Below are 27,515 nucleotides of genomic sequence, written 5' to 3' on the forward strand. Positions count from 1 at the left end.
GGGAACCAGCCAATGCGCCCTGGGCGCGCCAGCGGCTCCCCGGCGCGGGCGCGCGTGATTGGCAGCCCCCAGCCCCGGCCCAGGCGCGTCCTCCCACCCAAGACAAAGTTCAGCCCCCGCCCGCTCCAGGGCCGCCGCCTCCTTCTCCTCTCTGCTCCGCGGATTCGCCTTGCGGGGCCCGGATCTGGCCGTGCATTTCCCGCAGGCGCTGCGGAGCAGCGAGGTTCCAGGCGGCCGAGGGCTGTCCTCTCTCCGGCGGGGCCATGAAGGTCGAGTTTGCGCCTCTCAACATCCCGCTGGCGCGGCGACTGCAGACGGCGGCGGTGTTCCAGTGGGTCCTGTCCTTCCTGCTACTCGGTAAGGACCCTGCGCGCTCCCTTCCGCGCCAGATCCACGCGAAACACTGCGGTGCACCGGGCTCGGTGTCCTCCCTCCCGGACAGTCCTTGTCCAAGGACGTGCTTAGATCCTCCGACCTTTCTTCTCCTGTAAGCCAGAGCGGCAGGTCAAAGAGGGCGTTTGGAGCTAAGTTGGGACTCTCCTCTTCGGTTTCTCTCCCCATGTGAACCTCATACCGAATGACTGTTTGCCAACTTCATTTCCCCGGTGCTATGTATTCTTTTTTTTTTTAACTGACGTATACCTTACCTACAACGAAAGGCAAATTATAAATGTACAGCCCGAGGAACTTTGGCAAATGTCTGCATTCAAATGCACCACGGCGCAATCGAGCTATAGAACATTGCACTTTCGCTCCTCAAAAGTTGATAAACTCGTTCTATGAATGGTCGATTTATAAATGGAAAAACAATGCCCAAATTTTAAACACCTGATTCCTTCCTCTCCCCACCCTCATGACAAATAACCGTGTTAGCTTTTCCGTGTTAAAGATCTTCCGGATGCAGAAAGTACTTGGCTGCAAAGAAAACTGCTCCAAACATTGGGTTGAGTTGGGTGGCCTCTATCTGTAAATAATTCCCCCCAGGAGTGTGGTCTAGCCGGTTCCCTAAGCCCTCGTAGAAACGTAGAAACCTACAGGGCCAGTCACAGATGGGGCAGAGGAGATTTTTTTTGTCTGGATGTCTGCTCTTTTTGGAGAAATGGGATGGTATGAGAGAAGAGAGGGATTATTAAGAACTTAAACTCTTCTGAAGGCTAACACCATTTGCATGCTGTAAGATCAGATCATGGGTTGTACACTGTTGAAGCAAATAACAATAACAGTAATAGTCAACTCATTGTCCCAGAGAAGTTCACGCTTTTGAAATCGTTTTACATTGTGATTGCCTGGATCAGTGGTTCCCAATGCTGGCCGCAGGTTAGAATCACTGGAGGAACTTCTGAAAGTAGACACCCAGGCTCTATCCCTAGAATTTCTTGTTCCTTTGTTTCATGATGGATCCTGTGTGTGTGTGTATGTGTGTGTGTGTGTGTGTAATATATATTTTTAAATTATGTATAATTATTATTATTTTTTAAAACAAACTCTCCAAGTGACTAGTGTGCAGCTAGGGTTTACTGAAAAAGGAAATTCAAAACATTAACTCATTTAGTGCTTACAGGCGCAGCTGAGACGGGGTTGATAGCATTACACTATGTTTCGCTCTGGACCAAAGGACCATTGAGATACTAACAGACACACTTACTGAGGGGTTAGTGTGTGCCAGGTCCCATGCTAAGCACCATCCGCTGTTAACCGTGTCATCTTCACAGCAATCCTAGGAGTTACGGACTGTTCATTCCTGCACTTGTACAGGTGAGGGAACTACTGTGAAGTAGATTGTTCAAGGTCACCCAGTTATTGGAGGTGAAGGAGAGGAGCTGGGAGCCAACCCAAGTATTCTACCTACTAGCGTCCCTGCCTGTAACCGCTGTGCTGCCCACTTCGATGCCTTGGACTTGGAGACTTGACTTCCTTGCTGATCAATCAGCACATCTCTGATTGCCCACTGTCCTTCTTTTGCATGGCACTTGTCATTGCTTGTATTCATGTGTGTCCGTGGTTACTTGAGAAAGGTCTGTATTGCCATCCTTGTCTACAAGCTCAGTGAGGGACCACCCAGGATGTGCCTGTCCCATGGAGGTTATGAAATAAATACTTGCTGAGTGACTGTCTCCACTCCGTCACCCAGAAGGGAGGCTATCCACCCTATATGTCCCTACTTGTATTAACCCATGAAATCCTCACAACAACCCTGTGAGGTAGGGGCTACCCCTGCACTCTTTTTTACAAATGAGAGACTTCAGAGGTGAAATAAATTGCCTAAGGTCACATGCTTCAAAGTGAGTAGTCGAGCCACAAGTGTCAAATGGGAGTGGACTAGTGACTTGGACACAGCCGATGATTTCTCCTTTGAATCCCACTATAGTAGCTCGGCAGACAATTCATTTAAATGCTTTTATTGCACGTGTTTGACATGTGTGTTATCAGGAGCAAATTATTTCATATTATCATGTATTTTGGAAATTTTACTATGAAAAAGTTCAAACATACAGAGAAGTAAAGAGAAGGGTATAAATTCCCATATGTGCATTACCTTGGTTTATGGCAATTTGCCCTATAGTTTTAGCTATTATTTTGCAAAACATATTTTTAAACAAATCACATTTCTTAGATTATGCCCCAAACACTTTTATTGGTGATTTATTCGAAACAGGATCCAAACAAGACCTTCGGGTTGCATTTAGTTTGTATGAGTCTTTTAATTCTGAGCAGTGCTATCGCATTTGTTTCTTGTCAATTGAGTGTTGAAGAAGCCAGGTTATCTGTCCTGCAAGGAGTCTCAACTTTAGGATTTGTGCAAGTGCTTCTTTGTAGTGTTAACTTGTTCCCTAATCCTCTGTTTTTTTTTTTTTCTAAAATGGAAGTTAGAGATAAAGGCTTGATTAGATTTGCATGAGACCTTTTTGGCACGACCTCTTCCTAAGCTGCTGTGTGCTTCACATTGCATTTTGTCAGGATGCACATAGTGTTTAGCTGCCCCATTATTAGTGTGTAAGAGTGATCAGTGGTCCAGGTAGGAAGCAATCTGAGAGGTGGTGATGGCCTTCATGCAAACAGAAGTACGCCCTTCACCTAGTGGTTTAAGTCTATTAATGATTCTTGCCTGAATTACCTGTTTTATTTGAAACCGAAAAAAAAGTAGTTTTCTTATACTTTTTAATTCTTCACATATTAGCTAGCACTTACACAAGGAATAATTTTTCTTCATCATCTAGGACCATTTGACTGCCCTACAATTCAATTCTTACAGGAAAGGTAGGATAAAATCTTATTTATTTCCGCCTAATTATCTATTTTAAAATAAGAAGCTGATGTAATAGCTACTTCTAATGGTGACTGGAGAGGTTTTATTAACTACATATTTTAAGATCTCTAAATCAAAATCTTGGAATGCATTTTTCTTTCCACCATCAGGAAATGAGTTTAGGCTATTAGCCTTTGGGATATGTTAAAAAAAAAAAATAGCAAAATGTTTCATTTGGTCATGAAATCAAACATTGTTTCCTTGAGATAAATCTTAAGTACCTGTCATCCAATCTTATAACATTGTATTAGTTTTAGGTATACAATATAATGATTTGATATGTGTATATTGCAAAATGATCCAGACAATAAGTTTAGTTAACATACATGACCACACATTGTTACAATTTGTTTTTTCCTTGTGATGAGAATTTTAAAGATTTACTCTCTTTGCATCTTTATATCTCCAGGACTTATTTATAAATCTTATAACTGCAAGTTTGTACCTTTTGACCATCATTCATTTGCCCTACCTCTACCCCTACCACACCGACCCCCTCCCCACCTCTGGCAACCACAAATCTGTTCTCTATATCTGTGAGTTAGATTTTTATTTTTCAGATTCCATGTGTAAGTGAGATCATACAGTATTTGTCTTTGTCTGTCTTACTCCACTTGGCATAATGACCTCCATTTTGTCACAAATGGCAGGCTTTCCTTCTCTCTTTTTTATGGCTGAATAATGTTCCGTTTTATATATATCGGGGTACCAAAAAATGTGTACACATGACTTGTATTCATCTTTTGTTATCGGGACATATTGGGTATTATAATTTTAATATAGTTTTTCCCTTTCTTAAAACGTATACATTTTTTGGGCACATTCTGTGGTTCATTGCCTTTTTGTTTTAAAGTGGTATTCTAGTGAAAGGATATATTGCAATTTGTCCATGCATCTGTTGAATATTTGGATTGCAGCTATTATGAATAACACTGCTGTGAATCTGCCTACAAGTCTTTGTATGAATGTATGCTTTCTTTATTGTTGGGTAAACCTAGGAATGGAATGGCTGATACGGTATGGTAGGTGTAGGTTTAACTTTTTAAGGAACTGCCAACCCGTCTTCCCAAGTGGTTGTATTATTGTACATTCCTACCAGCAGTGCATGAGCGTTCCAGTTGCTCCATAGCTTTGCCATCACTTGATATAGTCAGTCTTTTTAATCTTTGCAATTTTAGTAAGTGTGTAGTGGTTAAACATTGTGGCTTTTGTTTGCATTTCCCTAATGACTAATGATGTGGAGCATCTTTTCATGTGCTTATTTGCCATCTGTATGTCTTCTTTGTTGAAATACCTGTTTAAATATTTTGCCCATTTTAATTGGTTTGCTTATTTTCCTATGATTGAGTTTTGAAAGTTTTGTGTTCTTCTGAGTACAAGTCTTCTATAAGGTATATGCTTTGTACAAGTTTTTTTCCCAGCCTGTGGATTATCATTACATGCTCTAAACAGTATCTTTCGAAGAACAGAAGTTTGTAATTTTCATGAAACCAATTTATTAATATTTTTTAATGGATTGTGTGTTTTTGTTGTTACAGCTAAAGAATCTTTGCTTAATCCAAGGTCGTAAGATTTTTTTATGCTTTCAACAAGTTTTATAGTTTTAGGTTTTACATAGAGTTCAGTGATACCTTTTGGGTTAATGTTTGCCTATGGTGTAAGTTCTAAATTCATTTTTGGGCATATGTATGATCCAATATTTCCAGTTCCATTTGTTTAAAAGATACGCTATCTTTTTTCTACTGCACTGCCCTTGTGTCCTTGTCAAAAGTCAGTTGTCCATATACGTGTGGTTTATTTCTGGACTCTGTTCCATTCCGCTGATCTGTTTGCCTATCTTGATGCCAGTACCATACTGTTTAGATTACTGTGGCTTTATAATAATTCATGAAATAGATAGTGTTAACCCTCAGACTTTGTTCTTTTTTTTTTTCAGAGTTGTTTTGACTATTTATTATAGGTTCTTCGCATTTCCATATGCATTTTAGAATCAGCTTATCAAATTCTACAAAAAATCCTGCTGGGATTTTCATTGCAATTGCTTTTTGATTGAGAGTAGTCTATAAACTTGGAGAGAACTGACATCTCAAAAACATTGAGTCTTCCACTGTATGATTTTATTTACATCTGAAGTTTTCAAACTTTACAGCATATTTAAGAATCACCTGAGGATTTTTGTTAAAATGCAAATTCCCCAGAGGTTTTGATTCTTTAGGTCTCAGGGAGGACCATTGACATTTTTAAACTTTTTACTTTGAAGTAATTTCAGAAACTAAAAATTCTGGAAAATTACCAAAAATTCCCATATTTCTTCATTAAATTCCCTAAATGTTAAGATTTTACTATATTTCCTTTATCTGTGTCTATCTACACACACACACACACACACACACACACACACACAATTATTTTTTGAATTATTTAAGAGTAAGTTACAGACATGGTTTCCCTTTATCCTTCCATATATCAATACGGGGGGTGCCAAAAAAATGTATACACATAACTTGTACTCATCTTTTGTTATTGGTATATATTGAGTATTAAAATTTTAATACAGTTTTTTCCTTTCTTAAAATGTGTATACATTTTTTTTGGCACCCTCTGTATATATTTCCTAAAACCAAAAACATCGTCTTACATAACCACAGTATAATTAACCAAATCAGAAGAATAACAGAGATACAGTCCTGTGATATAATCTAGACATAGATCCTATTTATATTTCAGCAATTACCCCACTAATATCCTTTAAAAAAAAGGGGTTCACACATCGTGTTTCGTTATGTCTCTTTAGGCTTCTTTTATCTGGAAAATTTTGAGGGAGCGCATTTTAACATTCAGTTGAGTGATGTTATACGAGTTTGTTGGACTTCCATAAACACGATTGTTCCTCTTTTATTCTGGACTATCTCCATGATTTTTAATTGGTAGCTGTACAAAGTATTTGTGCTTATTTTGTCAGTAAGGTGGTAAACATTTAAATATTAAGAATATGGGATTGGTTTCAACTGGATCCTTGTTATAACCTATTTGTCTCCGTTAAGGCAAAGAAGTAGGTCCAATAGTAAATTTGCTTTTAAACAAGAAAAATGTGATTCCCTATAGGGGAACATTTTTGAAAAGCAGTGTGGACAGACCCACATATGAGAAATAGTGGGCTGCAAATTTCTGCAAAGGGGTCTTAGATTTTTGTCTTATAGCACTGTCTTAAGAAACTCTGGGAGACGTTTCTCTTAAAACAGGAATTTTAAAAATCAGAAGTATGTCATGCTTACATTCTTATATTTAGCAGATGGCTCTGATTGGTGTTTTGAAATACAATGCCTCAGGAATAAGAATGAAAAGAATGTGGTGGTCTAAAGGATTTTGCTTGCCTCTGAATTCCATTTTCTTTCTCCATACTATGTTAAATAATTAATGTAAGTGCAGAAACGATTTCATAGGGAGAAAAGTGAAAACTTCTTGGGTACAAGTGGGAAGGATATATATACAAGTTAAATATTTTCAATTATTTCCTTAATATTGATCACTAATGTGAGTAAATAAACTTTCAATAGTTTACACAATGTTTTCTAATGTAGTTTGCTCATGGAAATTTCATAAAATCATGTTAAAGATGAGACTATTCTTACATAAGTAGACTTGTTCTACAAAGTTTTGTTTAGTTTTTTTTCTTTCCTGTTAGTGGAGCCATTTTATTTCTTTAAAAATAACTTTTTGATTATAGAATAAGTCATGCTAGTTATTAGGAGAATTGGAAAATGTGGAGAGCTTTCAGAAGAAACTAGGAAAATTCCATATTCTCACCCAGAGATAACCATTGTTAATATTTTGGCATATTCCTTTCCTCCTGTTTTTAAATTTTTATTTTTAGCAAAATAATATATGCACTGGAGGACAAATAAAATGATATATTGGGTTGAACCACATGGAATTGGTGTTTTTGAGGGTCTCAAGCCATCAATGGGGCTAATAACTAACATTTATTGAGAGTTTCCTATGTGGTATCAGTGTTCTAAAGGCTTTCTGTGTGTTATTTTATTTGTTTCACTAGCCAATTATTTTTCCATAACATTATTGTCCATATTAAAACTTAGTGTTAGTGGTTACCAGAGGGTAAGGGGGGTGGGGCGTGGGGGGTGGGAGATGAAGGTAAGGGGGATCAAATATATGGTGATGGAAGGAGAACTGACTCTGGGTGATGAACATACAATGGGATTTATAGATGATGTAATACAGAATTGTACACCTGAAATCTATGTAATTTTACTAACAATTGTCACCCCAATAAATTTAATTAAAAAAAAAAAAACTTAGTGTCTTAAATCTTGAAAAACTGATAAAGACAAACCTAGGACTTAAAGAAATTGATCAATTTACACACATCCGGTCTTTGACTGGAGAAATGCCTGTAGACCAAGTGTGCTATTAGGAGTAATTTTCTTTTCAAGTTCTGCTGATATTGATGGAGCATCTGTCACAGATCAGACATTGTATAATGGTTTTTAATTTGTATTTTCTTGTTCAGCACAATTTCACTGATTGTAAGTATCCAGGTGAATGCACTGGAGTCAGGAAGGGTGGAAGCAGAAGAGGAATATCATTGCTAAAGGACTGCAGAGATGGGAAGTGTCCACGTAAGCACTGAAGGACCGTCCACCCAAAAGCTATACACCTGGCCATCGCTCCTTGCCAAAACTCTTCAGTTCATGGGGGGAAAGAAAAGAAATTTACATCCCTGATTTTACTAGAAATACCTGAAGGCAGCTTTGAAGCTGAAAGTGGGTTATTGCTCAATCATTCCCTCTACATATATGAGATTGGAAGTCAAGACTTTCTTGCAAATGTGGGTCTCTCTGTGAGGTTCCAACTGGTTCTCAGCCAGGCAGCAGTACTTAACCTGTTGTGCATTATTATTAGTTGTGTGTGTGTGTGTGTGTGTGTGTGTGTGTGAGTCACACATTTCCCCCGTCTTCTTTCCCTCTCATCTTTTAATTTTGAAAATTTTCATAGAAGTATTGAAGGAATAGTGTAGTAAAGATTCTTTTTTCCTTCGATTCGCCCACTCAGCATTTTGTCACATTTGCTTTCTATCTACACACACACACACACACACACACACACACACACGTTGTTATTGTTGCTGTTGAACCATTTGAATGTAAGAAATTAAGTTGTAGACATCATGACACTTCATCCCTAAATACTGTAGAGTGTGTCTCCAGAACAGAAGACATAATTACAATCCCATTATCATCCCCAAGAAATGTATCAGTGATGCAATCATTTTATTTAATATATGGTTCATATTCAAATGTCTCTAATTGTCTTCAAATTTTCCTTTAAAGCTAACACAGTTCCCACACATTTTATTTGTTTTTTAGTCTTTTATAACTGATTTTTCACAAAATAGTCCCAGCTGATTATCTCGCAGACTGTCACCCAGTCTGGAGTTGCCTAGTTTTGTTGTCATGACTCAGGTCGAGTTCGGCACAAAGACCACAAAGGTGAAGGGGTGTATTTTCCATTAGATCATGTCAGGAGGCATACGCCACTTTGTCCTTTTAGAGGTGATGCTGAATTAATGTTGGTGCATACGCTTTAGCTGAGCCTTATTTGTTTCTGACTTTCAGTACTGTTAAAGTGGGTGGGGCACGCCTGCACTAAATAGTTGCCAACAGGTGGAAACAACCCAAATGTGCATCAACTGGTGAATAAATAAATAAATTGTGGTATATCCATCCACGGGAATATTATTCCTCCATAACAAGGAATGAAGTACTGATAAACTGCTAACATGGATGAAACTCAAAAACTTGATGTTTAGTGAAAGTCTACAAAAGGTCACATATTGGATCATTCCATGTATGTGAAGTACTTAGAATAGGTAAATCCATACAAATAATGTAGGTAGTTGGTTGCCAGGGGCAGGGGAGAGGGGAGTAGGGAGTAACTGCTTAATGGGTACAGGGTTTTATTCTGGAATCATCTAAGCATTTCAGAACCAGGTAGAGGTGGTTGTTGCGCAACATTACGAATATACTAAATGCTGCCAGATTGAGTGCTTTTAAATGGTTAATTTATATTATGTGAATTTCTCCTCAGTAAAAAATGGTGGGAGGCAGCTTCCTCAACGATGCAGAGTAAGTCGAGTCCATGGGAGTATTAGTGATGGGGGCTGGCCTGTGTTCTTTCACCCAGGATATACCCAAGTCAAGTCAAGGCAGTGGAAATGCAGGCCAGTGCAGCTTGGTTTGTGACTCTAGACAGTTTTAGCAGATGTCAACGTCAGCCCTGAGAACTGCATTTGGACTAGGCTTTGTATCTTCCTTGTCCCTTTGACCTCCAATTTAAAAGAATCATGTTACCTTGGATTGCTTAATGAGATAAAAATAGAAACTGGAGGTGATCTATTCACCTAGTTTTTATAGTGTTTTCTGCTTTTGATCCAATTTAGGGTCAAGGGATTAAACAAACTATTTTGGTACTGTTTGTGATATGAAATATAAAAGAATGTATGCAATGTGTGGAGTGGGAGTTTAAATTAGAACAACTCCTTTAGATAGTAAGGTATCAAAGTGTATCAGGGGACAAGTTGTTTCCGCTTCATGGTCCACTATTTGACTTAATGTCCTGTGGAAGCAAATCAAAATGTGGGTAAATTTTATGCAAGAGTGCGTTTGTAGAGAAAATTTGTTAGAAGCCCAAATGTTCAAAAATAAAAGTGTGGTTGTTTTTATTGGGTGACCGGAATATGGGTGAAATTTTGTCTGCGTCTACTTTTTGCATGCTCCCAATGTACAATAGTAAGCAAAATTATTATGACAATGGTTTCCCTTTGTCCAGTGCTTGCTGTGTACCAGGCACTGTAGCATCTCTATGTTTTCTGCCTCCACAGTCCTCGGAGAAAGTGCTGATATTAGCCCACTTCACAGGTAAAGGAATTGAGGCGCCAGAAGTAAAAGAATTTGCCTCAGGTCAGGCAGCTAGTCGGTGGCAGATTCCAACATAAGGAGTCCAATGCCAGGTCTGTGTCTTAACCATTAGACATGCAAAACATCTGATGAATGTTAAAGAGGTATGCAGTGTATATTCAGTTAGAGGACATGTGGTTGGGTGAATTCGTAGCTGGGGGACTTTATTTCTGGAGCTGCTCGTGACTCACTCTGTGGTTGAAGTTAAATAAATTTGGTTTTGGACTTAGTTTTCCATCATTATAGTAAAAAAGAAAAAATCAGAACATCTCATCTACCTGAATTTTATGCTTATAAACCTACTTATGTACTTGTAATAGATACTTATAAGTTTATGGTGTTATTACCATTAACTGGGTATAACTTGGTTTTGTAAAAAGCAAACAAAAAAAAGAGTGCATGGGTTTAGGAATTAGGCAGATCCAGGTTCAAATCCTTTGGACATTCAAACTGCCTGAGCCTCAGTTTCCACAACTGCAAAATGGAGACAGTAATGTGTACTTTGAGGGTTGCCAGTGGGCTATGGTCGCTCCTTCAGAACAGTTCCCTTCCTTCCCTTAGAGCTTCTTAGCTCACTGTATCTGGCTTGGAATACAGAATAATGAGACCTGCCTAAGTTTCTTGTAACTTTTTTTGCACATGTTAGTAAAATAAAATTAACCATCAGTGGTAAATTGTCAGCACTCAGATCTGGGAAGAGAGAAGTAGGGGAAGAAAAATGGAGTGATCCTGGTGGGAACGAGGGCAGAGGGCACTCTTTTGACCTTGCTTCTGGACTCATTTAAACTTTGTTGGCAGTTCAAGAATGCAAGAAAACAATCCACAGAGGGGTGCAGGGCAATGCTTCTTTCACCTTTCATGCATTCTTTTAATCTGTAACTCACCCTGGGGAGAGCAAGGCAGTCGTCTATGGGGTTCCAGTCTATGTTTGGGTTAAATCTGTATGGGAAATGTATTGATTTATATAGTTCAAGAAAAAATATATACAGAGGGTGCCAAAAAAATGTATGCACATTTTAAGAAAGGAAAACATGGTATTAAAATTGTAATACTCTATACCGATAAGAAAAGATGAATGCAGGTCATGTCTGACTTCTGCAGTTACAAGAGGTGCTCAGAGTGGTTACCATCAGCGTCATTTGAATACAGTTCTTTTCCTTTCTTAAAAATGTGTATACACTTTTTGGGCACCCTCTGTATGTACACATGTTCTTGTTCTGGAAAAAAAAAAACTACGTCTATCTCTATAAAGCAATAATACATAAAGATGCTCTTACTCAGATACCATGATGCATTGTATGGGAACAAAGCTCTTTTTTAACAAAGTTGAAAAGGAGTGGATAGGAGTTTGGAGAACTGAAGTCAGCACTAGGTTAGTGGTTGCAGCACATCATAGAAGCCGAGAGGCAATGGCTCTCCTTAAAGTAACAGTAGCAGCTGGCATTTATTGAGTACTTACTATGTGCCACGCTTTATGTCTTTATGCTCCCTCCCCTCTCGTCGATGCATTTCTCTTTTTATAAATATCTTTTAGTGTAATACATAGCCCAGACATAAAAAGAAAATGTCTAGCTTAGCTTAAGTTCTTGTCTTTGCTGCCCAGGTCAAGTTTTGTCAGTTCTTGCTTCATGTATCATGAAGCTATGTCATCAGGAGCACGAATGATTTGGATTTTGCTCTGTCATTGTGACATGTTGCAAGTAATGATAGATGAGCTAAGAGGTAGGGTCCCTCCGAAGCTATTTCTCTCTCGGGCAAGAGAGTTTCTGAAGTTTGTCACTAGAACGTCCCCTCTGTGGGCATGTGAAAAATGGCTGCTCGGTCAAGGTAAATACCTGCGGCAGGAACTCCTGCATCCCTCCTGACTGACAGTTCCCCCATATCTCACGTTAGGGACGCAGGGTAGGGACGTGAACTTTGAATTTAGGTGAATCAACCACTTACATCCTGTGTGGCTTGGGCAATTCATTTAACCTCTCAGCCTCTATTTCCTCTTCTATGAAAAGGCCATTACGAGCACTGTGGCTGCTTCAATTGCCACTGTGGTTTGGTTGTATGAGGATTATAATGGTTATGATTATGATTTTTATTTGTTTGAGGATTAAATGAAAATGTTTTGGCAGAGCGCACAAGACAATACTTGGTATATAGGAAGCATCCAATTAATGTTACACGATCCTAGCTCATCGCTATCTTGTTTTATTACCCACTTGAACTGAGGCTCAGTTTAACAGTCTTTGCGTGTGTTAAACCCCCGTCCACCGGCCCATGACTATACCGCCCGGTGAGCAGACGCTGAGGCAGCCTGATTCCTGAGCACTCGCCCTTTCTTACAGCCGAGGTCTGCATTGGGATCCTTCTGCTGCTGATCGTGTACAACTACTGGTTCCTCTACATCCCTTATTTGACGTGGCTTTACTTTGACTGGCGCACCCCAGAGCAAGGAGGCAGGAGATCCAACTGGGTCAGAAGCTGGACCGTTTGGAGGTACTTTAAGGACTATTTTCCAATTCATGTGAGTAGACTTGTTTTATATCGTGTGTTTTGAGGTGGGAAAAGAATGAAACATTTTCATTACTTGTATGTCCAGCTTTTCCCCCGTTAGAGGGAGAAAGCGTGTAATTCATCCCAACTTACTAAATGGATGCTAAGCTAAGAGAAAGTGTGGAAGGCTATTGTGAGGGGCTCTGGGCTCAGGAAATAGTTAAAAATTGGGGGAACAGCTCTAACCCAGGGGAAGAAAACAAGTCCTAATCTCCATTTCCTTTTGATATAAGAATTAATCACAAATCCTTTTATTTCTTATTGGAAACGATTCAGGGAACATTTTTTTTTTATATAAAAAAATCTCAATATAAATGCGTTGTAGCTCATCAAAACTTTGGATTTGGATCCAAGTCACAACTACATATTTGGGTTTCACCCGCATGGAGTGCTCGTGGCTGGAGCCTTTGGAAATTTTTGTACAAATTATTCGGACTTCACGAAGCTGTTTCCTGGCTTTACTGCGTATCTGCATGTGCTCCCAATTTGGTTCCGGTGTCCTCTCTTCCGAGAATATCTCATGAGCAGTGGTAAGTGAAGGCAGATCGCTGCTTCTACAATGTTCTAGGGTGGCAGAACCACACAGAAGGTTCCCCCCTAAACCCAGTCAGGTTTATAGTTTTCTTAGTGTCTTTATTACGGTCTGGCACTTTATGTGCTGTTTGGATGTTTCTTGCCTCCCCCACTGCACTGTAAGTGCCCAGAAGACACCAGACTATGCCTTTTATTTTCTGTTCCACTCAAGTATTTAGCATAGTGCCTGGAATATAAGAATATTCAATCGATGTCAATTTAATGAAACAGTAAATATTTTTGCATAATTCTTTTAATGTGTTCCTTTGGATTAATTATGTTTTTAATATAATTCCGTTTAATCTCGGTAAGAGAATAAAGGGCAGAGATAAATATGTAAATCATAAAGCACCCCCTAAAAAAAAATCTTTGTGAATGTGAGTTATGGAAATTTTCAGAACTTCCTCATGTCTAAAATGGGAATAATAACCCTTACAGATAAGTTGTGATGACTAAATGAATTTTTTTTCTGTTTTCCTTTTTTCTTCTTTTCTCCCTCCTTAATGAAAGAATAAATTGATGAATGTATGTTGTGTATCCAGATGTGGCAGACAGAATCATGGATCAAATAAGTGATAAATTGCGCCTTTGGGAAGTCGCTTTGTATGCTTTTATGAGAGATGAGAAATAGCCTCTGATGTGTCTTGAAGTAATGGTAGTATATAAACTAAACATACTCAGTCTGCTATCTTTTTCTTCCCAGATTAAATATATCTTGGCTTAGAAATACTCTGAATTAGTGGAAGGCGTTTTCATTAGTGAAACCATAATTCTGAGAATAAAATTCAGCTGGAATGCTGTAGAGATACTATTTGAATGTGTACAGAAGCTAAGCTTGTGTTAATAGCTCTCCCTTCAAAGTAAAAGGCTCAGTCAGTTTGTTTGGTTTTCCAACTTGACCAACTTATTAACTAACCCTGAGCTATAGCACCTAATTTACAGAGAGAGTTCTTTATGGTTATTGTGTGGGTTAATTATTATTGTCTTTGCATTTCTTGGCTATCAAGGAAAGTCTGTAGTCTCTTTTTGAAAATTTCTGATTTCAGGATCAATAAATAGCATATTCAGAGACAGAATTTTCCATGGGCTTCCAGGTCTTCATTATTTCCTATTAATTTCCGAAGTCTCTGTTGTCATTAATACCTGGTAGGAAATCACTGAGCCCTAAAAGGCCAGGATTTTAGGTTCTGGTCTGTGTTGTTAGGTTCTGTTTACCGACCTTCTCCTCTGTAGCCCTGGGCTTTAGGGCCAGTCCAGGCTGCCTCTGAGTCTGGCCTCCAGGTGGTGCACTAAAACCCCCACACTACTGTAGAGGAAAAATATTCCTTCTCATCCTTGTTTTGCAGACATTGGATTCGAGTTTTATGAAAGGAGGAAAATTAAAGGGAAACTTAAAAAATGTGTTTAAAAATTCAAAAAAAGCGCAGAAATATATTTACAGTATACAGTTTGCTGATTTAAAGTACAGTTGTAGGTGAGTTTGGTAGTGTAATTGAGAACAGGTATTGCAAATTCATGGCACAAGAGATGTAGGTACACCCTCCCCATGGCCATGTCAGATACAAATAGTCAACCTTGAGTCCTTTTCCATATAGTGCTCCGACAGCCACTGCCATTTACTAGAGTTGGCATTTGAGGTGAAACCTGTCTGCTCTCACTGGCTTATAACATCATGAGATCATTTCCTTTGCTATGACCTAAGATGTCCTAAAGACTAAATGAAAAACATCCAAACTTATAGTCAAGGGAGGTGCAGACTTTCCTTGTCTCTAAGTTGAGTTCTCAGTCTCTCCCCGAACCCGCTTCCTAGGAGAGATCTTGGTCTGAGGCTGCCCTCCTAGCCTTTGCCTGCCTCAGTGGCTGCCACGCTAGGTGTGAAAGACAGACAGATATGTGCCCCAGACCTTCTCTGGTAAGGAATCATCAGTAGGGTTTTAGAGGCTCCTTGCTACCAGGTATCTGTTTTGCTCTTACCCGAGATTTCTGTGGCTCTAAAGCCTTGTAAGTCCCACCTCCAAACCATTCCTCTTGGCTCATTTTGGTGAATCTGTACTCAGCAGGTGTCAGCCAGAGCACACTCTGTGTTTCCAGGGCTCATGTCCCCTTCTTTCTCTCCATTTAGTCTGGGCAGATAGTGGAGATCAGATCACAACAGCCTTGTAGACCATGCAGAGGACTTTAGATTTTATCTGGTAGGCAAGCCACGGGAACTTGTGAGGGATTTTGAGCAATAGAGGAATCTGATTGGATTTTGCATCAGGTTAGAAGGCTCACGCAGGCAGCAGCTTGGAGATAAGTTGAAGGGCGGTAAGCTCGGAGATGGTGATGGTGGAAGGGGCCTATTGCAGTGCAGTGACCAAGGGAGAAGTGATAAGGGCTCAACTAGCACAGTGACGTACAGAAGAGTGGATTGATACGCAACATAGTTTATTAAACAGATTCAACAAGACTTAGTGATTGATTCAGCCTCATGAAGGCAGCGACTGTAAATTGTAATCCTCAGCATCTAGCAGAGAGTCTCACCTATAACAGGTGCGCAGTAAATGCTTTTGAATGAATCAATGATGAGTCAACCTAGTGGCTGAGAAGAGGGGACTACATATGGGACTCGGGTTCTGATTTGAATGACTGGATAGAGGATGGTGTCATTCTCCTCGATAGGTGATTTTGGAAGGGGAAGAACTTTGAGGAAGAATTTAATTCATTGGGTTTGGAAACATGACGTTTGAGGTATCTCTGAGCTGTCGAGGAAGAGATGTCCATTGAGCTATTGGAAGTATGGACTTGGAGCTTCAGGAGGAAGCTCGTCCAGGAGATAGATTTGGGAGAACTCAGCATACGTAAGTGGTAGGAGAATCCTTGTGTGTAAATCAGATGAGAAGGCAAGAGAGACAGTCAAGGAGCCTGGCTTAGTCAGTTTGGGCTGCTGTAAGGGAATTCCACAGACTTGGAGGCTTAAACAGTGTTTCTAGTTCTGGAGGCTGCAAAGTCCAAGATGAAGACACTGGCAGATGTCTAGTGAGGGCTTGCTTCCTGGTTGGCAGACACAGCTGTCTTCTCGTTGTATTCTCACGTGGTGGAAAGAGGGAGAGAGAGCATGTGTGATAGCTCTCTTCCTCTTCTTTTAAGAATACTAATTCTATCATGGGGACACCACTCTTCTGACCTAATTAACTCCCAAAGGCCCCACCTCCTAACCACCCTATTGGGGGGGGTTAAGATTTCAGCATATGAAATTTGGAGGGACACAGACATGCAGTCTCTAGTAGAGCCCTAAAAATAGCAGCATTTTAGGATGGGCTGAAGAAAGGGAGCCTAAAGCGCAAACTGAGAAATGCCAGGGGCAAACTAGAAGAGCCAGGTGTCTGGAAATCCAAGAGGTCCTCTTTCCAGTGGAAGTAATTCTTCCAGCTGTCACTCAGGACATGCAGAGAAAAACAGCCACACTTTGAACTCGATGAAAGTTCAAACCCATCTGAGCTCAGATTCTTTACCCTCTAACCCACCACCCCCACCTCCTAAAAGAGTAGTTGGTCATTCAGAATCCTGTGATAATTTTCCATTCCTCTAGTAATAGGAATCCACAGTAAAATGAGAATATAATCTCCTTCCAGAGATGAAGTTCACTGTCTTTATAAAGCCTAACACATTCTTTTATAACTAAAAAAAAAAAAAATAATAATAATAATAAATGGATAAGACCAAGAATGGAAGGAAACAATAAGACATTAAAAAGCAATTATCTCTGAAACATGGTCATGAATAGTTTGTGTTTTCATCTTTATCTTTTCCTCCAAGAGTTTAGAGTATTTTCTTCCAAGAGTACATAGTACATTTAAAATCTGAAAAAGAATCTTTGAAGTTATTTTTACATGAGAAAGCCTGATACAAAGACTGAACAATGATGTAACTTTCTTAAACAGTTTATCAAAGTCATACTAGACATTTTGGAACCATGTAGGGATCTAGCAAGTGATTAAGGTTATTTGTCAAATGTCTGATTTTTTTGGAAACTGTTTGCATTCTAAATCCGAGTTTGGAAAACAAGAATCCATATAGAACATCGGAAAACATTGTGTGTTCAGAAGACCCACAGCAACCTCTTAGAGGATATTCTTTTCAGTTCTAAGCAAAGATCTACTAGGACAATAACCAAGACTGTCATATACAACTATGCAGGTTGTGCACTGAACAACTCCAGGGGGCGTCTTTTACTTAGAATGCAATATGAATGGAGTCTGTACAATTGAACAGTGCAGAAGCCACCCAAACAAGCGGCAGACATAATGAAAACCTGATGACATTTTAGAGGCCTAACCCATCACCTGCCAAAATGTTAGATCATATTCATGGAATATATTGCTAAAGATTTGGATGTGAAAAGAATTATAAACCTGCAAAGTCCTCCAAATGTAAGCAGTGTAGGAAATTTTGTTAGGTGTTCACTGATGCCGTGGAATATTATTATGATAAAAGTGTTTTCATTTGTTTAAAAAGGATGTTTAGTTACACCTTTGGTTTTGTTCACTAAGGGCCAGTCTCAGTTTCCAAGAAAAGTTTGTCCCACGTACTGAGCAAGGAGGGAGGTGGAAACATTTCAATCATTGTGCTTGGGGGTGCAGAGGAATCACTAGATGCCCATCCTGGAAAATTCACTCTGTTCATCCGCCAGCGGAAAGGATTTGTGAAAATTGCTTTGACCCATGGGTAAGTGGCTTTTCATTTTGGGTGCCTGGGTCAAGGAAGTTAAGACATTATTAAATGAACACAAAGAAGCAAAGTAATTTTTCTGGCCCTGAAAGACAGACCCCCTCCTAACTGACCTCACCGTAAAAGCAGGTGTGGATTTTCACGGGGAATGGAATATGACCTTCCCGTTAAGGTAGCTCAATGCCACAGCATCCAGCTACGACACTTGTCTTTAAAAGCAAAGCAAACAAAAAACATACAAAATTTCCAGCCAAGGGAACAAAGGAACCATGGCCAAAACTAAAGATATAAAGAAGCTCAGTGGAACCTTGATTTTCTGCAGCATCAAATTCCACAAATTGCTAGATTACGGAAGTCCCTCCCCAAAGAATTTCTAGTACAAGTCAGTTTCCACGTGTGAAACAAGAAGTTAGCCAGATGAGGAAGGCTTTGGGGACATCAAAGAATTGTTAGAAATTTGTTGCAAAAGTCAGCTAGGCAGAATAAAATAAGTACCTCCTTTTCACTGAAAATTCTCACTCTGCCCCTTTGTGTTTTGCAGTGCCCATTTGGTCCCTGTGTTTTCTTTTGGTGAAAATGAACTATTTAAACAAGTGAGCAACCCGGAAGGTTCGTGGCTTCGTGCCGTGCAGGATAAACTACAGAAGGTCATGGGGTTTGCTTTGCCACTGTTCCACGCCAGAGGAATCTTTCAATACAGTTTTGGCCTGATGCCCTATAGGAAACCTATTCACACTGTTGGTATGTATACTGAAGACTAAATGCTTGTTACGATGAGGAAACGTTTATCTTGCTTTGAGCAATGTTTATTGTTCTTGACTGAGGTGCTAGTGCAAGTGGCTTTGAGTAAGAACTTCCAAAAATAAGAATCCTGTAGATGTTATTTGAGCTTCATTTCAAGTTGACCTTTTATTTATGAAATGACTATGTTTTCCATTGCAATGGGAATTGATTACTTTCAAGAATACTACTATTGAACTATGGGTAGAATCCAGTTTTAGAAATAAAGTTTCTGATCCTCTAGGATGGATCTATTTTTTCTGTACCAGCAGATTATAACACAGCAATTCTATGCTGAACAAGTTCAATCAGAGTCTATTAATCTATGCAAATTTCTGTATAATAGATGTCTTGATCGTGTTCGTTTCTCATAGGCATCAGTTTCTATAGCAAAAACATTTTTTTGCAACTAGCTATATTAATATATCCTATATATTAATCCTGTATGTAATATACCCTGATTTTATTTTTTAAAGTTGCATATTTGGGGGAGAGAAGATGGGGGAAGAGGAAGACAGATCATGTTGATAGAAGGACTGAGGAAAGTAATTAGCTCCTCAAATTGAAAAAGAACTAGAGAATTGAAATGAGAAAATGATGAGTCAGGTGCTGATAGGAGAATTAACCAAAATTATATACTTCCTATGAAACTGGAAGTAATAATTTCACCGTGGCTAGCCCATTAAATGAAACTCAGTTTTGGTTTTGTTTTTTAGGTCTGTTTCATTAGACTGGGATTTTACTACTGTTTATGTAAGAGCTTTGCTTTTCATATATAGTCACATGACATTATTTTAAAATACTATGTTTAACTCAAATGGAATGTTAGACTGCTGATTAGTTGGTGTAATAGAAATAACTGAGATAAATTTAAGTTTGCAATTGTGTTTTTTAGGATAAGCTGGTTACTTTTGGAGGCATATTATTAATTAGTCATTTTTTATTTCTTATGTACAAAGTACTATAATTGGTATTTTGGGGGATATAAGGAAAATTGTGGGAATGATTTTAGGAACTAAGTGTTTAATTAAGTGTAACTCATATGCACCATGAAATAAGTTGTAAATGTTGGAAACAAGGATATTTTGGAGGGTTAAATGAGTATAGTTATCACCTGGTTGGGTTAAACATATTTTTAAAAGTAAAGAGGTTTGTCATTTGATACAGCCTGGTTACACTTCTACTGACAAATAATTAATTGGTCAAGGGTCATGTGGAAATCACCAAATGTGAATTTGTTGTAAAGACTAGAAATCTACAGATCTGGCTTTGACTCATGCTTGTAGAACGTGCTTCTCTTAAAGATTCAGAAAAACGAAAACTTGCTTCGCTCCATCTTTCTACTTACCCTACAAACGATTACATAAGGAATGCCATTTCTAGTCTTTAGCATCTCCGTATCCACTATTGCTTGAAGTCTTTTGAAACCCAAGCTAAGGATATAAATGAAACATGCAAGGATTTCAATGTCTCAAGGATTCAGCTGCTGAGATCTTGTGGGGGTTGAATGGGAGTCAGATGATTGCAAGCAGCCTCATTTGTGCGGACCAGACTCTCAGACCATGTGTATGTAAAGACTTTATTGACTTGAAATAATACCAGTTGAGGATATTTTAAATTCCATAAACAAAAGCAAAGCTGTGTATCAATCAAATGCAACAGAGGATAAAACACGGTATGATATTGAAACAGTGATCTATGTTACTATGTCCATTTCTATTTTAAATCAATGCACTTCTAACCCAGAGTTGTTTCTTTGCTGATTCCCTGACACCCCAGGTAAGATTCAGGCAGCATCCAGAGCAGCACGTTATTTTGGGGCCCCTCTGCTTCTCTTTCGACTTAGTTAAGAGTTTATTGACTTAAATAAGTTCTACCTCACACTATACAAACTCAGTAAATATTAGTTAAATTCATCCTAAACCATCATTTCATCTATAATCCTCTCACTCATGGGTGTCCAGAGATGCTCTGATTCTTCATACTATAAATAGTTTCCCTTCACATCTTTCAGACCCCACTTCCTTAATGACCTCAACCAGAGTGTTCATTTCAGTGTTAGTGAGTCTCTAAAACTAGTGAGAATCACTGTAAGGGTTTTGTTAGTGTTCTATTAACAACAATGTTCTATTAGTTAACCCCCTTTAAAAATGTGTTCTCACTAAAATCAAAGTGCCACCACTGTTTGCATCACAGGGCTCCAGGAGCACAGGAATTGGGCCTTGTTTGTTTTCTGCTATGTTCCCAGTGCCCACAGAATGGGAGTTCAAGACACATTGGGGAAAAAACAAATTAGACAAATTAGTCTTTTGTTAGTCCTCTCTGATGTAATTCTTAAGTCTTCAGATATCTAACAAATAAATACACACTAAAAATTTTAAAGGGGACTAATATTACATTGAAGTACTATAGAGCCAGTACAGGTCGGATGATGGGACGGTGCATATTTCAACAAGAAAATAAGATCCAAGGGAAACTTGTTATTTAAAAGAGGAAATTTCCTGCATACGCTGTTTTTGATTTTTAAAATTTTGTGTTGAAAAGTTTCAAATGTTCAGAAAGTGTTTGTGGGTAGTAAAATGAACTCCTGTGTGCCTTTCTCCTAGATTCACTAGTTGTTAACCTTTTCTAAAGTTTTCCTCTCTCTAGTGGTATAATAAGTATACTTTCTGCTGTTACTGAGCTGTCTGAATTGTGCAGACATCGCGACCATTTGCTCCCAATTACATTTACGTATATTTCGTAAGAACAAGATGAATCTCCTTCATAATGTCAGTACAATTCAGGAAATTTAACATTGATAAAATGCGATTAATTAGTGTATAGTCTATATTCAAATTTCACCAGTTGCCACAATAATTTCTTTTTTTTTTTTTTTTTGAGAGGGAGTGGTATGTTTTCTGTACACAGAATCATACATTGCATTTAATTTTCACTTCTCTTTTGCCTACGTTAAGCTGAAATCATTTTTCAACTTTTCTTTGTCTTTATGAGAAACATGAGCAGTTTTGAAGTATACAGGTCAATTGCTCTGCAGAACGTTCCCTGCCATGGGTTGGTATGTTTCATCATGATTATATTCCGGTTATGCGTATTTGGCAGAATGCCACAGAAATGGTATTGTGTCCTCAACATATCACATCAAGAGGTACTTGATGTCACTTCGTCTCATTGTTGGTGATGTTCTCTTTGATCACTTGGGTAAGGTGTTCACCAGGGTTCTCTGCTGTAAAGATACATTTATAGACTTAGCTATATAAATCTTTATACTTATAAAGATTGTTTTTCTTCTTCATTAAGAAGTAACCTGGGGGTGATGTTACTTAGAGTCTGTCATTATCCTGTTCGTCATCAAACTTTACTTGATGGTTTTAATAGCCATTGATAATTCTTATCAGCATTAATTATTACAGTCATGGCTGCAAACTGGTGATTTTCTAACTCTAGCATTCCTTCTATGTTAATTAGTTGCCATTTACTATAAAGTCCCAGTGTTAGTCCCAGAATTATGGATACCCGGACAGGCTTACCAGCTGTTTACATGTGGCACAGAAAGTGCTCCAATCCCACCTTTTGTAGCCTTGAGATTGCCACTGACTTCCTGTTAACTCCCGAACCTCTCTTCTAATTATGGATGCCATAGAAGTGTTCGTTGCATTTTTTTTCTTATGGCAACATGAAAAAATACAAACAGTGCCATTAAGAGGTTGGTTCTTTCCACCTACAGGTGCACCGTGGTGGCTGCAGCTAACGCTCAGGCATCAGCTGCACACAAGTTAACACCAACATTCGGAAGGTGTTTATTACGCTTCAGCCAAAATGTACAGGAGGAAGTGGTATGGGTTTGAGGTCTGACTCGGAGTGACTTAGAATGTACCATTCATCCTCTCTGAGTATCAGAGATGCTCAGAGAAGAGGAGATGCTTATCATTGTCCTGTCATCTTTCAGGGGCACTGGGGGTTAGATGACATCAGACTGGGAAAGCACTCTGTACATCCAGGTGCTAGCGCAGTGAGAGTTGGTATGCAGAGTAGAAGTTCCCAGACCAGATTGTTGAGAGCTATCAAATGTGTTTCAGTTTCCCTGTGTAAGTATTCCTGCCAAAATGTTAATCTGAATCAAATCAGGAGGAAATAGACAAATCCAGATTGTGGGACCTTGTACAAAACAAGTGGTCTGGACTCTTCAGAAATATCAATGATGTGAAAGACTAAAAGGAGAAAGTGAATATTTAAAGAGACAAGGCAGCTGTGGTGGACTGGGGGGAAACAACTATAAAGGGTATTATTGAGACAATTGATCATGTTTGTGGATTAAGCACAAAATAAGATTGTGTGCAGGTTAAATTCTTTGGATGTGAAAGTGGTGTTATAATATAGGACAGTGTTTTTTATTCTTAGGTATGCATGCTGAGATATTTAGGGATGATTAACATGATCGAATCATTGGTATCTACAACTTTCCAATGGTTCTACAGAAATAAAAACAATAATAAACACACGTGTGTGCAAAAGTTTCAAAATGGGTGAGTCTGCAGGAAAGGAATGCAAGTGCCTATTGCATTATTTTTTCTATAGGTTTTAAAAATAAAAAAAGATAGGGAAGGGATTTTACTTTATTTAAATACAACTGGTTTGAAACCACATGAGGACAACAGTAGTCCATTATGTTTCAAGTCATTAGTATATCCTGATGGGGAAAAAAGCAGGCTAAGGCATTCTCTGAAATGGAGAGAAAAAGGAAACTTTCAATTTTAATTGAAGGCTGGGATTAAAGGAGATAATAATGTTAGGGGGATTAGTATGGTGCCAGTATGAGTGTGTGGAACACACACACACACACACACACACACACACTTACATTGGGCATCTTTTGACCCTCCACAATAAGCCAGAGGTGGAACCAGTTCTGAACCCGGGTTTCATTTGGCAGCCATGTTTAGACTCTGCACAGCCCCACTTCTGCCGTGCAGCTCTGCCTATTATTTCTCTACTGTATAGTATGTAGCATCTAGAGAAAGATCATTCCTGTGTGAGATCAGAGAGATAAACTCTGTGGAATTTTCATAATTATAGAAAAGTAGAACAAAGACTACTTACTGTGAAATATCTATGCTTTGTCTCAGTGAGAAGAAAATAATTCCCAGTACCAATTTTTCTCTAACTGTGTATCCCATGACCCGTGAAGCTGCTCATTCCTTATCTTGGAAAAATATAATACAGCACCATCGAAATTCGAGCAGGAGTGCTCTGTGAGAGCAATAAATGCATAACTAACCTTGAATTGTTGGATGGAATTGGAAAATGGAATAAGCAAGCATGTCAGTTATAAAAACCACTGAAACATAAACAGAAGCAACGATTCCCAATGCCACGGTAGATGTTTGCTGATTTTTCCAAAGTAAGGAGTTGTCTTTCCAACAGCAGCCTGATGCAGCTGTTTTTCTCCTTTCTGTGGTAAAATGAGAATTATGCAGCAGTTTGCGGCTAACTTAGTCTTGTGTTGAAAAGGTGTTTTTTTCTTCTCCTCAGTAGTAAAAAACTCTCCTTTTTGTGGAAAGAGATAATTCTGGTCTTGTGGGGCTCAGGGGATCCTTCTCGGATTTGCACATTTTTGTCTGTTACCTCTGTCTTTAGCTCTAAAAAGCAATTGAGAAATGTTTCTTACTCTCTAATCCAATTTCAGTGTTTAAATGAGGGGCAGGAGTACTGGGTTTAAAATCATAATTTCCTCTCGGTGTTTTGTGTGTGTGTGTGTGGTTTAGGGTCTTTCAGCATCTCACTTTCTCTGCACTTAACTAAGAGAAAGGCAAGTATGACTATGTTTCACACTTAAAGGGAAAAGTCTTATGGTGATAAATTCGACACATATGGACCTGTCTCAGCTTGCTGGAAGAGCTATCTGAAATATAATAAAACCATTAATGAGAGAAGGGCAGAACTGATGTTAACTATAGGATAGCTCATAGAAAGAAAGATTCAACTAATAATTCAGAATTCACAAGTCCTAATTAAAGTAAGCTGGGAACAACACATTTCATCATCTTAGACTAACCACTGTGTCTCTTTGTAAGTCCCAACTCCCACCCCAATAGTTGTACTTGACCTCTCTCCTTGGGACCATTTCAAAGAAAACAAGCTTTTTCTATAAAACCACAAATTTATTAGTAGATTGGCATGCAGGTTTTTCAATTTGCATGTAAATTTCTGAGATTTTCGCTCAAACAACAACAAAGTTCAGAGCTGGAAGAAAGTTTCAACATTCCAATTCTACTCTTTTATCCTATACATATAAAACTTAAGGCCAGGGAGGAAGGTACTTACTAGCTCAATATACTTGCTGGTGAGCTAGCACTAGACCTGGTGTAGCCTGGTGCTGTTTATGCAACACCAGCTCCCAGTTCTACCCCATCCCCACATTAACCTTTCCTGGTCCACATTTCCAACCACAACTGACAGCAAGATGGTTATGTTTGTAGTTATTTATGTTGAATTACAAAGGACTGATGTGTGTCATATATCAATTAGACATCTAAGCTATCAAAGAACTACCGTGTTTCCCCGAAAATAAGACCTAGCCAGACAATCAGCTCTAAGGCGTCTTTTGGAGCAAAAATTAATATAAGACCCAATCTTAGTTTATTATAAGACCGGGTCTTAGATCATATTATATAATATGATTATATAACTATTGCATTATATAATAATATTATAGTACTATAAGACTGGGTCTTATATAATATGATACAAGACCTGGTCTTATATTAATTTTTGCTCCAAAAGACACCTTAGAGCGGGTTGTCTGGCTAGGTCTTATTTTCGGGGAAACGGTATATATGAGCTTTTTGAGTCTACATGTGGTTAAAAACTTAGCAATTTAAGAACATTAGTGTTGCAGTTAGGATGTATATACAGATACACACACACACACACACACACACACACACACACACTCTTTATCTCCTTGGTCTTCCCTTAACTAACCACCTTCTGTTATTGACATGGATTCGAGCCTTGGATGGAGCACAGGATAACTCAGGGTAGGCCAAAGGAAATCGCCTCCCCTTCGAGTTCTATTCTGTGACCTACAGCCCCGTTCGATCTCATGCCCAAGCTAATCAAAGGTAGTAAGAATCAGTTTGCTGCCCAGCTGGTCGGTGAACATCCTGTATATTTTAAACTTGGCACCAGTAGCAGCATTAGACCAGCAGAGGGCGCGTTGAATAGTAGAGAAGACTCAGGAGAGCTGGCATCAAAGTCATGTGTACCTATCTGTATTCTCTAAACATCTGAGACAAGTAGATGAACGTTATTTATTATATAAATGCCTTTTAAAATACATATAGAATTTGCGATGTTTTTAAAAATTAATTGATCGATTTTGAGTAAAATTGATCTATATGAGTAAAACACAAATGTATATTCATTGTATAAAATTCACACAATACAAATAAACTGAAAGTTCCCCCATCTCTCCTCCCTCCCTCGAGGTAACAGTTACCAGTCTTTCCAGACTTTTTCAATATGCTAAAAGCTTACAATCTACCTAGAAATATAAATGTTTTTTTCATAAATGGGATCATGCTATATTATTTTACGTTTTTCCCATTTAATACATTTTAGACATCTGTGTATGTGCATACACACATATGATTTCATTTTTTAAAACTGAAGTATAATTGACACATAACATTATTAGTTTCAGGTGTACAACATCATGATTTGATAATTGCATCTATTGCAAAATGATAATAAATCTGGTTAACAATCATCACCATACATAGTTAGAAAAATATTATTTCATTAAAAAAATTGCTGCCTAGGATTCCGTTGAATGGATGTTCTGTGGTTTACTTAATAATATTTCTATTGAGACTTTCGGTTGGTTTTCATTTTCTACTGTTACAGACAGTGGAGTCCTTGTGGTTTTGTATGCTTTCTATTACAGTCATTTAGCTATGAAGATATTCTTTTACTTTTTTAGGATGACATTGAAAAGGGAGTAGAGCGCTGGTGCCTCATGATTCAAGATTTCACAGCCAGCCGTAATGGGTACTGTGGTCGGGCTGTCAGCTCAACCCGAGGAAGAATGCTGGTGACGCGCACACACAGCTGTGTCCTCTTACCTCCCAGCTGCAGTCAGCACAGTAGTTCATTTGACTCAAAGTCAAAACCACCAGGGTACTGACAATCCAGTGTCTGCTGAGAGCGAAAGTTATTTATTTGTTATCAAATGGGATGGTGTGATCAGTGTAGGCAGCCAGTAAAATGGAAGAGGGATTGGAGTGAGCAGGCCAGATGGATTCTGACTGGCAGATCTTTCCAGGGCTGTCTATTAGAGGCAGTGGTCTGTGGTGGAGTGGTTTGAGTTTCTGACATGTGACGTCTTCTCTGTATTTGCAGTTGGCCACCCAATCCCTGTTCGTCAGACTCTGAACCCAACCTCAGAGCAGATTGAGGAGCTACATCAGACTTATATGGATGAGCTAAAGAAATTATTTGAGGAGCACAAAGGGAAGTATGGTATTCCAGAGACCGAAACTCTCATTTTTAAATAACTACACCCTTCCACGGCATACAGGAGGAGGAGAGAATATCCCGTTGAGAGAATAAATATTTTAAACAAG

At 38.7% G+C, this 27,515-nt stretch overlaps 1 protein-coding gene across 1 annotated transcript; it reads left to right on the top strand.

The window, feature by feature from the left end:
• Window positions 1-27,515, top strand: MOGAT1 (monoacylglycerol O-acyltransferase 1). Its single transcript, XM_019753687.3, has 6 exons — window positions 1-357; window positions 12,618-12,796; window positions 13,151-13,355; window positions 17,931-18,105; window positions 18,650-18,849; window positions 27,292-27,515. Exons 1-6 carry the CDS (start codon window positions 264-266, stop codon window positions 27,444-27,446), a joined length of 1,008 nt encoding a protein of 335 aa, XP_019609246.2. The 5' UTR covers window positions 1-263; the 3' UTR covers window positions 27,447-27,515.

This window comes from Rhinolophus sinicus, chromosome 17, assembly GCF_057876585.1.
Source record: "Rhinolophus sinicus isolate RSI-liver-muscle chromosome 17, RSI-T2T, whole genome shotgun sequence".
Classification (NCBI taxonomy): domain Eukaryota; kingdom Metazoa; phylum Chordata; class Mammalia; order Chiroptera; family Rhinolophidae; genus Rhinolophus; species Rhinolophus sinicus.

Coding starts and splice junctions, on each gene's coding strand:
- MOGAT1 (XM_019753687.3), top strand. CDS start 264: ATGAAGGTCGAGTTTGCGCCTCTCAACATCCCGCTGGCGCGGCGACTG. Junction 13,356..17,930: donor AGAATATCTCATGAGCAGTG/GTAAGTGAAGGC, acceptor TTGTTCACTAAG/GGCCAGTCTCAGTTTCCAAG. Junction 18,850..27,291: donor GAAACCTATTCACACTGTTG/GTATGTATACTG, acceptor CTGTATTTGCAG/TTGGCCACCCAATCCCTGTT.